We start from the raw sequence: 14,955 nt of genomic DNA on the forward strand, positions 1-14,955 counted from the left end.
ATACTAAACTCACTTGGGTCTGCTTTTCAAGAATTACTTTCTTTTTGTACTTGTTCCACTGTGTTGGTAAGAACAAGAATAGCTTTAAACACTACCGACCAGCTTAGATGCCGAGCCGATCATAAGACGTACTGCCGGACTGACAGTTTCCAATAGTCAAAATACCTGGTCAACTGTTCAATATATATATATATATATATATATATATATATATATATATATATATATATATATATATATATATATATATATATAAAAATAGAGCATTGTGCTGCTCTAATGCTGTAATGACATCTCCACCATTAATCACGGTTCTGTCCATCCTCTTTCCACCCATCCATTTGGAAAAGCCAAACATAATTTCAGTGTCACGCTCCTCTGTGTAGAAACTCCACTAGTCTGAAGGCTTGGAGGTGAACAAACTAAGTAACTAACGTGTAAAGGTCACATTAAATACATGTTTCTAGAAGTGTAGTCTTAAAAAGAACCAGGCATGTTGCTCTAGGTCTCTTCCTCCCATAGGCACAGTTGTTTGTGGGGTACATAGTACGTAAACTGGTAGCCCTTGCTGCAGCTTTTAATGCCACATTTATAGGGGCTTCCCCGACCAGAGACGTCCCTGTTGCGACAGTATTTTAGCAGGCAGGGGTACCACTCCAGTCTGAGGTTGTAGCTACAGGAGCAAGCCTGCCACAGGTCCTTCACAGTCCCACAGCTCTGCAGGCCTGGCACCTCCACTGGTTGGGGCTCAAACATGGAGCTCTCCATGCCTGCACAGAGAAGAATCATAAAAAATATATACTGTAGTTAACGATCATTATGCTTAAAGCTATGTTGGTCAGTCAAGCATTACAAATGCATATGAGTTCCATTTGCAACACTAATGCAACATCTGTACAAGGTTGGACCACATTCAATAAGATTTCCAGATGGAGAGACAGATGGAATGGATATTACTCCCCAAATTTCCACATTCGATGTGTAAAAGGGTTACAGAAGTCGTTTAGATCAAACAATTAGGTTTTATTATAGCCATACCTCTAATGATAGTTAAAGATGATATTTCAGGTAAAGAGATGATCAAGCTAACTATTCTTAAGATGAGAAGTACTATGTCAGTGATATATTTAAGCCTGTCGGGTTTGGTAGGATGTAATTAAGGGACGCAGTAAGCATGCTTGCCTCTGTCCAGCCAGTGTTTGACATCAGCCTCGCGCGTGTAGACGGCCTCGCGGGCGACGTTGCACATGTTATGGATGTGGGCGCTGAGCTGCCACGTCCGTGTCAAGTTGACCGCTACATTCATGCTCAGCATCTCTGTGCTTTTTTTCTCTTCTGCTGTGCGGATGGCTTGGGGATTTTTCTGCAAGGTGAGTAGAATAAAAAAAAGGAAGCTTTTAGTTTTAGTAGCAGCATCGTTCTTTGAAGCAGGATGTTTTCAGTCTTTTGTCACACCTTTCATTCATATTCACACTTTCACCCTACGCAACACTTACCCAGAAACGGCGTTAACCCATGATTTCGACTCCTACCAACATCTACACCCCTCCTCGACACTGTCACACCCAGCAATTGCTAACTTTTCTGCTTGCCGTTCCGTCTCGCGCGCAGTCAAGTGCTCAGACATTCAAATTATACTCTTTTGACTGCAAGCCCAAACGAATGCTTTCAATGCATGTGCACCATGATTGCTTTGTATACTCGTTAATACAGTCAATGGCAGGCCCATGTGTGAACGACGCACAAAGACGCAGACTTTATGCGTGTCTAGAACTAAGCTGCACACAGACGGTCTGTGCGTACTGTGCTGATGGTATGTGCACTTTGTGCATGTGGAAAACCAAAGTATATTTTGGCCTTCACTCACAACCTTTCCACACTTATGAGTAGTACAAGACGGAATCTGCGTGCACAAAAATCCAAAGAAATCTCTGCAGATTTCCACAGAATTGCGAAATGTTATTCATAAAATTTCAACATATACCCAACCCTTTGCATGTTTGTTTATTCAGTATTTTGGCAAATTTGATGATGCCTTTAGCTACCAATAAGAGTATAGTACTCTCAGCTCCATTTAACCAAAGTTCCCTTTCAAGGCAAGTCAGTCCAATCGGTGGCCATCTTGGGAATGCTCCCGGCCAGCTATTTTCTATGGATACAAGCGACATACATGTACAGCTCCTATCAACTTCAGTGGGGAAAGATCCCCAAAATGGTTGGTCATGATTACGATAAAATACAAATTTTCAAATCAGCAGTAAAATCTGACAACAATGGTCTAATTAATTGTGCTTCTTTAGCTCAGAATACTGAAAAAAAAAAAAAATTTCCAGGCTGGTCCAGCAAATGCGCACTCACATTTTTTATTTAACTAACATAGGGTTGAAACGATTAGTCGACGTTATCCACAAATTTCTAACATTTTGTTGTTGTTGAATAGTCGTTTGATCTCATTTAACATAACATGGCATCATATGAGACACTAATGATGGCACGCAAGAGGAGCACTGCAGCTCGCTCCTGATAGAGAAGAGGAAGAAGACTCAGCTCGCAATCCAGATGCACTCCAAACTTTCCAAACAGCTTCAGGTGATGTAGATCACAAAGTATGAGGGAATTATAAATACAAAATAAGTAAATACCAAGGCATTGTCGTCGTGAAATAAAGCAGAGATGGAGCTCGAGTTCCGCTAAAGCAAAACTTGCATGACAGAGCGTCTAAATAGGAAACACCCCGGTGTTATTTCTTTAATGCATCATTTATTAAAGTTCAAATAATAACAAAGTGGGTCATGTAAATAAGCACAAACTCTAAAACTGGCATTTCTCTGTGTGGTCAGTGCCGCTTCTATGAGTTGCATGAAAGAGACTCAGTCTAAGGGGGAGAGATTGAAACTGCACCCACACTCTGGTGTGGGGATGCTCGTCTCACGTGTGAGGGTTTGCTGTACCTAGATTATAACATGATGGCTCGCGACGTATTGAATCATAATGTGTCACAGTGTGTTTCTTATCGTAAAGAAAATCAGCAATACGCAGCTCTATGTTTGCTTGTTTTTTGTGAATTAAAGATGGATCGAAGTGAAATAAAAGATGAGAGGATATTCTTAGCCCATTATACACTGCAACAAAATACATTTTTGATGTGTTTTTTGTCTTGTTTTCCAATATAAATATCTAAAACTCCTTTAAAACAACTTACATTTGCTTTAACAGGTATACTGCAGAGGAAAAAATTGTTCTCTGAGAATGCTGAATATAATATTACAAATTCAAATATTTTAAAATAACTAAAAATCCTTTAAAAAAAGATGCATTCACCTGAGAAGCAACAAATAAGATATTTAGACTTGCTTTCAGTGAACATATCTTGAATAAAAGTATATTTTGTCTTTACTGCACTGGCAGAACAAGTGAAAAAAATATACTTATATACAAAATACTGTTCTATTCAAAATATAGTCTCTGAAAGCAAGTCTAAATATCTTATACATTGTTTCTTAGGTAAATGTATCTTGTTTTAAGGATTTTTAGAACATTTTAAAATGGAAAACAAGACAAAAACACTTGATAACACTTGATTTTTCTTCCTGTTATTCAGTGAATGTCATTTAGAGGTATTTAAAAGATGATTTTGTCCTTGTGACGCAGAGGAGGGCGGGGCCGGGCCATGTCTATGCACTCCCGGCCCCCAATTGGGCTAATCAGCCGAGGAGAGGCATAAGTGCAGCAGAATGCGGCAGTTCAGGAGAGAGAGAGAGCGACATGCAGCTGCCATGTGTGCGTTTATGTTTTTGTGTCTTTGTGTTTAAGTTCCTATTAAAATATTACTTTGATTGTTCAGCCGGTTCCCGCTGCCTCCTTTCCCATTTTAACCTTGTTACACTGGTGCCGAAGCCTGGGAAGGAGGAGGGATGCGCTGTCGTGGAGTCCTCACCACTACCAGCTAACCGAGGAGCAGCCGCGGCCGTCCGCCTGGGGACGGAGACGTCACTGCTGGCCGCCGAGGATCTGAGGCATGCTGCTGTTTCCCCCCATAAAAAAAAAAGAATAGAGAAAAAAAAGAAAAGAGAGAAAAGAGGGGGAGGAGCGTGACTGTCTGCCCAGGGCCAGAGGACCCACTACCGTCCACCAGAAGAGGAGCGAGCTGTCGTCTGCCAGAGGTTGGGGAGTGGCTAAGGGCCGGGCGACAGCGTATCTGGGCACCGGCGAACCAGGTTATTTCTCTCTCTCTCTCTCTCTCGCGCTCGCTCCACTCTCACTTTGCCCTTTCCCTCTCCTCTTTACCCCCCCCCCCCCCCTTCCCCTCTTCCCCCTCCTCAGCCCTAGAGAGGCGGGAAAAAGCCTGCCAGCAGGCAGGGCCAGAAGAGTAAGGGGGATGTTCGTCATGCCGGGGGGTTCCCCGACCTGAGGCAAAGGAGGGAGGAGTGACCACGCACTCCCGGCCCCCAATCAGGCTAATCAGCCGAGGAGAGGGATAAGTGCAGCGGAATGCAGCAGTTCAGGAGAGAGAGAGCCACATGCAGCTGCAGTGTGTGCGTTTGTGTTCTGTGTCCTTTTAAGTTTTCATTAAACCATTATTTTGACAGTTCAGTCGGCTCCCGCCTCCTCCTTTCCCATGAAGCTAGTAACCTTGTTACAGTCCTCTTTATTGTTAGTTAGCATGTTTAATACAACCTTTTAACTCAAGGCACAAGCTGAATAGTCGGTTAAGAGCTAATGATTAATCGTTGCAATAATCACCCCAAAAAGTAGAATAATCATTCTAATAATCATTAGATTAGTCGACTGTCAAAATAATCTTTTACCCATCCGGCTGGACTTCCTTTTCTACACCTGCCACATTGGGCATTCCAATTTCTCTAATTCATTTTCATACAAGTGGTCCATCTCAGCTAAACTGTCTCTGATTTAACTCATTTTACTATGTTTAAATCCCTTTCACAGAATTCCGCAGATCTTCCCACAAACTCTGCAGATTCCGTCTGGGCCTGAATGACTTCTCCCGGTCTTGTCAGTAGCCTCTGAGGGGACCTGAGTGAAACAGACTGACCTGTCGGAGTCTGGCCATGGACTCGCTGGGGATGATCTCATTGTGGTTGAGGCGTGTGATGAAGCAGAGCGCTTGGTACTGGCTCTGCCCTCTCTCCAGCTCTCCCAGGATCAGCGCCCGAAAGATCTTCACATCCTGTGAAAAAAAACATGTACATTTATGCATTTGACAAACACTTTTATCCAAAATAATTTAAAGTACATTAAAGGTATACATTTTATCATTATGCCTTTGTACGTTAACTGGGACTAAAACCCATGACCTTGGGGCTGCTAGCCTCATGCTCAACCAGTTAAGCTACAGAAATGCCATCCTAATTATACCACACCTTCATTATTTAATTTACTTATAACTACAAATACTAATGTCTCCACATTGGCTATGTGTGTGGCTTCAACTACCTCTGCATTTTATTCTTTTTACTACTTAAACTCTTGTTTTTTTTAGCTATTCTAATTTAGCCCCTGACCTCATGCTTACAGTCAGATCCTCATCAGAAGATTTTTATAGCATCTCATCCCAGAACAACAGAAAGACACCGTATATTTCAACACATCATTGGGTTGATGTTAGCAACCAAACCAGAGCTCTGGCAGCACCTCTGTGACTATAAAGACTTCCATGTAAAGGCATTTTGGAAAACCCACAAGAGAAGAGCAAGGCCACAGACATGTCAGCCCATTTATCAGCAACTCCTTGCTCTGGCATCCCTATGGCTCTGCCAGACGAACGAACGAACACACACACTCACACACACTCACACCTCGCCAAAAGAAGGGTACAAGCATTCAGGGTTGCGCTCGCAGAGTAGGAGGTCTTCTCGGACTATCAAAACCAACAATCCCAAGCTGTCTTTGTTTGCTCTGGAGCTCTCATCTCATTCTAGAAACTTCCATCTGATTTAAAAAATTGGTCAACCTCCCAACTCATGGAGTTGTAGTCTCATTGAGCCCATGGCAGATAAGACAGCCAGGAATTGCTCACCTTCTCTGATATTCAATTTGAATGACACTAAAGAGCTTAGGGGTGGGTGATTTAAGTCAAAATCAATATTGCAGTATTCCTAGTTTTTCTTGGATTTGTTTGGTTGAAAAGTTCCTTTTTAATATAAAGATCAAAAGTCACATCAAATGTAATAAAACAACTTTATTAATAGAAAAAAATTATATATATATTTTAATTAGTCATCTATTTTATCTACTCTGCATGTTTTTTTTGTTTAGTTTTTTTAACCCAAGCAAAAATGGAGGTTTGTATAGGCTTTAGCTTTAATTCTGAAGCAAACCTTTAAATATTGTTTTGGATTTTGTCTTATGTACTAGAATCCTTTTAGGTGACCCTTGTGCAAATAACGGTAGATACTATTTGAACCACAATTTAAATACTAACATTAAATGTAGGGCATCACTGCAGCAGATTTGTTGTGTTTTAATGTGTGTGTGTGTTTATTTTATTTGGAATTCCACAAAAGCCCTACACCAACCCCTACACCTAAATCTAACCTACAAAAATAAACCTAGGATACCACAGTCATGGTTACTACAATTTTACTATAGTAAAACTATGATTAATTGTATCAAAACCACAGTTTCCGCAAAAAAAAAAAAAAAAAAAAAAAAAAAAAAAAAAAGCATGCTTGCTACAGTCATGGTTACTACATTACTACTATAGTAAAACCATGGTTAATTTCTGTAAGGGCTTCACCCTAACCCTAATCAAAGGAGCGATGCAATCTAGAAATGACCGATGCAGAGCCGTGGAAAAAGCCATCATCCCTTGGCCTCAAACCAGGAAGGAAACGGGTGCAACTGACAGACCCCGCCACTTACCCGGATTAACCTCTTTTTTTGAACCCGACAACACTGCGAGGAAATCAACCTTTATATTATTTTTTATTTATTCTTAGAAGTAGCATTAAAGGAAATATTAAGAGTTGAAACATGAAACAGGATGGGCATAAGAGTGGGATAATAGGTGGACCACAGGTGGCTCGCACACCAAAATATATTCATACCATCATTACTCTCTGCACCACTGCACCAATACAAATGATGCATTTTGTCGTAAATTTCTATGTGTGATGAGGAGGAGGGCGTGGTCGGGCCATGATGATGCACACCCGGCGCTGAATTGTCGTAATCAGCTGGGAGGAGGATAAAGATGAGTCAGGAGTGCCAGTTCGAGAGAGAGAGAGAGACACACACACACATGGCCGCTGTGTGTTTCTTTAAGTTCTCTTATGTCATTAAAGTTATGTTGACTGTTCTGCTGGTTACCGCCTCCTCCTTGCCCATCCTTTACCCCGTTACATTGGTGTCGAAACCCGGGAAGGAGGAGGGATGCGCTGTCGCGGAGCCAGTTTTCTCGCTCTCTCCTCTCTCTCTGTCGCTCCACCTCACTCTTTCCCTCTCCCCTTTCCCTCCCCTTGTCTCTCCCAGGGCTCCAGAAAGGCGGGGAAGACTTGCCAGCAGGCACGGCCAGAAGGGCAACATCCCCCCAGCCAGACTACAAAGGATGAAACTTTGTTAAAAAAGCTATTCCTCATTTTCTAAAAGGAAGAAAAACATAATAGAAATACCTTACTAGAAACAATACATGAAAATGTCTTCAATTTCACCAGCATATCACCTACCCCTAAAAAAGCTGATCTTGAATTTCTTGAAATCTTGAGTGGGAAGCAGCAGGAACTTATAGAGGCAAAATTATATTGATAAAGGATGCAGACCTGGTGGAATTACCGCTCGGGTGACAGAACAATCAGCAAACACAAGAGGGGGGAGTGAGCAGGCAGCTGTTATTTTAAGCTCCGACACTTTAAGGACCTCCCAGTCGGCAGACAGGTGGCTTGGTTTAAGGAACGGAGAGAGAAGGGAGCGTTGGAGGGGGGAACTGCTCTAGGCACTCAGGTTAATTACAGGGAAGTTTGGCATCACTTCTTTGCAACCACCTTGCTGAAAGCAGGGAGAAACCCAGGAGTGAAGCAAATAGGCTACCATTCTCCCTGTGCAAGCTGACAATACACAGATAATGCATTCATACCTGCTGACGTGCGACAATCGCACCATAGTTTACAAAGGTTGAGCTGATATCAGTAGCTCAATCACCAATTTCCCTTTACAACCGGCCCTTTATCTTCATTGCTTGGCAGTTTCCTCTTTCCTTATCTGGAGTGTGTATCTTTATCATTTTACCACAATGCTGAGTGCCTCTGGGGTCCTGTTACAATTCTCTGGTTGACCCCTTTCCAAGTAGGAACATGTCTAAGACAGATTGGTGTGTAAACACTTCAATCATTCTGGTCCGCAGTTAATCTCTCTGATTCTTCATTCTTTCAAAAATAGTAAACACAGGTTATAACATACCCACTAAGTTCCAAACCTTGAGCAGCTCCACCAAAATAGATAAAAAATGACCAGATTAGAGACTGGTCAAATTTTGGCACCAAGAGACAGTATTGAAGAAATATATGCCATCTCTGAGAGCAATACAAACATTAGCTTCTGTTCCTGGTCTGGCTTCCTGCACCGGGATCATGGTGTGTTTGTTTGGAATATGCTGACGTCTCACTGGGTGCTTCAGCAGCGGCACAAACACAAAGCTTGGCACTGCTCACCCAGTCAGTTCCAAATGCTGCTTATTATCCCATAAAATCTCCCATCATAGATGAAGTAGATGAGAGGTTATCTCTGCTGTACCTCCAAGCTCAACCTGTTTCACAGGTAAGACGAATGCCGATAAGAAAGATGTTTACATGGATAACAGAAAGCTGCTCAGTAGGAGGCAATATGCATGAAGAATGTGAATCGCCAAAAACAAAAGTAAATAATTAAATATTAATGTTTCTCACCCACACTTGTATAGCTTCTGAAGATATGGATTAAACCACTGGAGTCATATAGATTACTTTTATGATGCCTGTGTGTGTTTTTGGAGCTTCAAAATTTTGGTACCCATTCACTTGCATTGTGAGGACCAGCAGAGCTGAGATATTCTTCTAAAAATCTTCACTTGTGTTCAGCAGAAGAAAGTCATACACATCTGGGATGGCATGAGGGTGAGTAAATGATGAGAGAATTTTCATTTTTGGGTGAACTATTCCTTTAACCATGGCAAAATCACTGTAAAACATAGCCTCTCATGGCTAATTGCTTTATTTTGTGCTGCTGAATACCTGGAAAGGTTTGAAACTAAGCCATTGCTCTTTGTATCTGGATTTGTGATTTATATAAGACTAGCTCAATGTCACATTTCTTTGTGCCTCTTAAACATAAAATGTTAATAAATTTGTTAATTGAAAATCCATCTCTTGAGATGAGCGAGAACAATGGACTGCGACAAAAGTTTATTTTTGTTTTGTAAATTTTGTCACGCTTAACACTACCATGGACTGTCCCATTGATGAATGATTGTTTTTAAAAACAATGCCAATTAAATGCTCTGTTGTGCCACATTAAAGATGTTTGTTTTGTGTTTGAAAGTGCTCTTTCTAAAATAATTGGCATGAAATATGCCTTCAGTGGAATTGCTTAAGATGCATGTTTGGAATATAATGCACATGTTGTCATTTGTAAATCTTAGTGCTGTCCCAACTCATCTCAAAGAGGCAGCCAACAGAAAAGTGAGTTACAGAAAAGGAGAAAACACCACACTGAAATACTTTCATTGATAACAATGACAGCAACCTGTCTAAAAACAGATGGAACACTGTAGACCTATTTGCACAGGAACGCATTAGCTGTGTAAATTGTAACATGCTGCATTCATTAAATATAAACACTCTATGCATAACCATATCCAAAATGTGGGTTAACTACTGATTGATCTCTTACAGAGGAAAGTTGTTTGATGAAGGCATACAACTCACTTCATCCTCAACATTTTCCCAAAAGGCCCAAAACTCTACACAAGTAAGTGAACACAAAGGCTTCTAGAATGCAATTCATAATGCAACACACAAGCTGTCTTGGTTCAGGAAGTATCTTTCCCATTAATTCCCATAGGGATTTCATAAAATCCTTAATAAAAGAGTTCTAAGCAATTAACCAAACAGTTAACGTTTGTTTAAACATTTAATCAACATTATAAACTTGGATTTGAAGCAGATAAGTATTTGAAAATTGGGCAAAAAGAGAACGGTACAAGAATGTATATGTTTTTCATAAGGGAATGAACTACAATCCCATGAAGCATGGCGAATGACGTAACTGAACTAAAAACGATACAAAAAAATATATAACTACTGATTTAAATTTGTAGAATAGAAAACAAAATATTTAAATTAAATTGCATATTATTCAGATAATATTTGAGAGTGTAGGGGAGTCTGAGCACTGAGCCATTCGCAGTGCGTCACAAGAGTAGCTGGTCGCTGCACAGCTCTTTTGCCGCAGTTTGTTTGATTCTCTGATTGGAGGATTGTTTCCCTTCAGGATATGGGTAGTTTTGTTCATCACCAGAAATCCAGCTTTTTTAACAGTTAAAATAACATGGACAAAGTGTTTCAACAGAAGCATTAGGGCTGGGTATTATTGATACAGATTTCCCGATTCGATTCCGATTCACAAGCTCTCGATTTGATTCAATCTGATTCAATATCGATTCATATGGGTATATTTTAGTTATAATGTCCCTTTTACTTACATATGAAAGAAATTCTCTCCCAGCTAATGATGTTAATTATACAGGGGACCTTCTAACTAGGTATATTATGAAAATATAAAATGTAGTAATTACATTTTATAAGTATCATTTATTAGTATAATCATAATGTGTCACATTTTGGCTTTTTAAAAATTAACAAATTAATGTATTCAATCAATAAATAAGCTATTAGATGTCATATATTGTTGATACAATAATACATTTTGTTACATGTTTATTGTTTAATTGCATAATTTAAACTATTTACAAGTATTTTTTTTTAATGAACACATGGTAAAACCGGTACAGTCTCTTTAACAAAGCCGGCATTTCTGTAAAGAGCATGATCTGTAAATGAGCACATGTTAATGAGACAGGGCTCAAATGGCTTTATCTTATCTGTGCCATGCATGATTAGAATTAAATGTTTCTTTTTTGTTGTTTTTGATAAACAAATGACTGTAGAGAACAGAAATGGTATTAAAAGAGACATTATTCAATAGCCTAGTTTCCATCCACTTTTCGCGCTATTTTGTTATCGACAAAGTGAAAATGCGTAAAAAAAAAACAAACTGCTAAATTTGCCGTCTTCTGCCTGTTTCCATTCAAATGACCTTTTACCGATAAAAATCGTGTGTGTGATGACGTCATGCCTAAAAAAAACACTTTGTCGCATAAGTTTTGGTTTATCGCAAAATAAATCTGCCCTTAAGCCGTTTTCGTACAGAAATGTGTGTTTATCGCTTATTCGCCTCCCAGATGTCCCTTATTTCTTTCCTCTGAAGTTTTGGGAAAATGGGGAGAGTATTGAGACAATTCATCGAAATTAGCCAGCTTACTGTCATTTTAATTTCACAAATAAATGCAATCAGAAGAGGAGGATTTGCAATCAAAATGGAACAGTTGCCCTTCTGACAGGACTGTAATATTGGTCCTGATGTTGCGCCTATCGCAGGTTGCCACCGGTTCCGACCCGAATGTGAATCGTAACGGCCCTGTTCAAGCTGGCACCTGCACCAAGTAATGGGGGACACTTTCAGTCTTAGTATAAGGACCATCCATCGTCTATATGCTGTGTGCACAGCTATTAAAAATTTTTTATGTAATGTAATATCAGGGTTTACATATGATACATTCCTGATATTTAATTGGCTATTTTGAACAATCATCTAATCTAAAGCATTGCCATCAAAACTGCATTATGTCCTGCATATTCCTCCAGCAACTTTTAACGACCAACTGAACTGACTGATTGTCATCTAAAATTAATTTTAGTGTCATAATGCAATTTACATTTTCTGAAGAAGCTCAGCAAATGCGATCCGAGGTAAAGAGGGTTATATTTAAAATATTTAAACATTTTAAAATGTTCAAAAGCTCATTTTCTGAAAGTGAACTCATTGGACAAATAGTTCTGATAGTTTATAGTCTTGAACATTCTGATTATGTAGCCTAATTCAGCCGACTTTTTTCATCTAAAGAACAGGGTAAGGCTAATTTAAGTTTGTGTAAAGAAAAGGCATTTATAGGTCTAAAAATATTTTAAAAAAATCATTTGGTAATAATTTTTTTTAATTTAATGCTTTATTCGTTTGGTAATTTATTTAATTTAATACAGCGAATTTTGCCGGCATTTTTTAAAAAGTAAGCTAAACAATAATTTTATAGAATTGGGCTATATGTTAGTGTTCCAAAAAAGCACACTGAAGCTTTTCTCCTAGTATTGTGTATTTATTTTTAATTTTAAACATTTTTGTGCACAGAAATGATATGTTTTTTTGTATTGTGGGTTAATTCCGTGACTGCCGTCTATTATTTTGAATGTTGTGGAAAAGCAACTTTAATAAATAAACGGATGTCTACCACGATTAAATGAATTGCAAAGAGTGGCCATTCATTTGTTCTCCATGCACTTGTCGATGTGCATGATACGAAATATTTGTGTTGGCACTCCTGGAAGTGTCATGTTGGCAACATCGGATTTATATTCTGTTAAGATCAATCCATAATCACATACAATAAATTGGCTTTCAAGGATGTTTACCTTGTCGTCATGATTAACACAGGCTAACGATTGGGGCAAATTCTGTCATGTGACACTAGATTTTTGTGTTAATGCCAATTTTCTCGACAAAAAAGTGTTTCCAAACCAGTTTTTCGCGACATCTGAAGTATCGACAGAGTTTATGTGCTAAAGTTAAACGGAAAAAAATATTATGTCGACACTTGTGAAATTTTGATGCTCAAACTTTTTTCGCAAAAAAATCCTTGGATGAAAACGTTGTTAGTGTTGGGGATTTGTTACCCTTCATCCCAGGACCCAGTTTAGCTGCTTCGGAAGGGTAATGACTTTGAATGAGTGTGAATAAATTAGTTTTGTTCCCTCCTAGGGCTGGGCAGTATGCAAGAAATATGTTTACGATATTTTTATATAAATTTTATTTTATCTAATTACATCGTCAACCCCCCAACTGAAGGATCGGTGAATATTCTTGCTTTAGTGATTTTGCATTGAAAATTAAATTCATTTATTTAAAAAACAAAAAACTTAAGACATTTCTAAACTCAAATTGCACTTTAAACAAAACAAAAAAGCAATTAAAATAACGAAGTGGTCAAAAAAAAAAAAAAAAATCATATATAACCACCTTTCCATTTACCGTCATGCAAGTATCCATCTATGACAACAGGTGGAAAATTACTAATACAAATTAAGATCTAAAAACAATTATAAATGTAAACATAATAATTATAATGATGATAATAATCACCGAAATATAAATCATGGTTCGAGGAGAACATGTTTTTGTATTATTTTATTATTTAATCCAGCGATGTATCTAGACCCTGGCTGATAGGGCTGAAGCCCCGGGTCTTTTGTTAATAGCCCCGAATGTTTTTTGTGAGAAAAAAGAAAAAAAAAGAAAAAGAAATAAAAGGCTTAATGTTCATTACATCAGGGTACAAAAGCAACAAGGCAGGCTGCAATTCTGGCTTCAAATGTAAATTAATTCCAATCAGTGTGCCCAACTTGCATTGATTGACAGTTCACACTTTGACTTTAACCTGCTGTTCGTGCTCAAGTTCATTAGATGAATAGTAACGAATGCCTCGTTTGGGAGCTTTCTATTTTCTCTCACAGGGGTGCAACTTTTCTGTACCAGAGGCACTGAGTTTTTATTATGCAAACCTTATTTCTAAATATATAATCTATTAGCCTCATTTATAATCGTCATTTTTTTTTAACAACACACCAAGTTGATTTTAATACATGCACCAGTCAGCATGTTCGGTTATTTGGGTTTAGTCGGGAGTCAGTAGGCTACACGGGAATAAAGAATGTTTATTGCAATGGAATTTACTCAAATGCAACTCAAAATAGCAGAACAGTGAGCTATAAATTGCACAAAAATGATAAATCTCACATTAAAGTCAAACAAAAATGATCAAACCGTCACTGCTTGTATATGTGCTCTGCCTGTTCTGGTTCACATTTCCATGTCATGTGCGTGGAGTTACACTGTTGCGTTTAAATAGCCTCTTTGGGGTGCCTTGATTTTTAAATGGTTTAAAATCAAATGACATTGAACTTGTCTAATTACTGTACTTAAGTCTGAACACCAAAGGGGAAAAAAACACTCTCTTATCTGTTTATCAAGCTTTGAAGCTTTGCTTTGTTAAAAACAACCTGGAATCATGAAACCCAACGCAGGTGTTTCAAGATGCATTTTAAAATATATATATATTTTTAACTTTACTCGGTGATCCCATGATGGCATTTTATTGCCATGTAAAAAAATAAATAAATAAAAAATAATAAAAAAAAAAAATAGATTTAGATAATAAAGTCATAATATTTTGCGAATAAATTAAAAATGAATTGAATTAAGTTGAAGCATTATGAGATTAAAGTCGTAATAGTTTGAGAATAAAATCGTAGCATTATGATATTAAATTTCGTATGAGGATAAAGTAAAAATTATTCGAATAAAGTCGTAACATTTTGAGATTATAGTCCTAATATTTTGAGAATATTAATAAATGCAGAGTGTGGTCCCATGGTGTTTATACTTGCGTACTGTTGTTTGTACAGATGAACGTGATACCTTCAGGCATTTGGAAATTGCTCCCAAGGATGAACAAGACTTATGAGGGTCCACAAATTTTTTTCTGAGATCTTTTCTTTTGATTTTCCCATGATGTGAGGTAAAGAGGCACCGAGTTTGAAGGTAGGCCTTAAAATATATCCACAGGTACACCTC

General features: G+C 38.4%; 1 protein-coding gene across 1 annotated transcript in view; it reads right to left on the reverse strand.

Annotated features, from left to right (window-relative positions):
* Positions 1–259: 259 nt before the first annotated feature.
* LOC127429753 (out at first protein homolog) overlaps positions 260–14,955 on the reverse strand; it is a 29,270-nt gene continuing 14,574 nt past the window's right edge. Inside the window, exons 2-4 of the mRNA XM_051678899.1 lie at positions 5,054–5,188; positions 1,183–1,363; positions 260–770 (exon numbers count right to left, since the gene is read on the reverse strand). Coding sequence (XP_051534859.1) covers positions 502–770; positions 1,183–1,363; positions 5,054–5,188 — 585 coding nt within the window. The 3' untranslated portion in view covers positions 260–501. The remainder of the gene's footprint in view (positions 771–1,182; positions 1,364–5,053; positions 5,189–14,955) is intronic.

This window comes from Myxocyprinus asiaticus, chromosome 39, assembly GCF_019703515.2.
Source record: "Myxocyprinus asiaticus isolate MX2 ecotype Aquarium Trade chromosome 39, UBuf_Myxa_2, whole genome shotgun sequence".
In the NCBI taxonomy this organism is placed as follows: Eukaryota; Metazoa; Chordata; class Actinopteri; order Cypriniformes; family Catostomidae; genus Myxocyprinus; species Myxocyprinus asiaticus.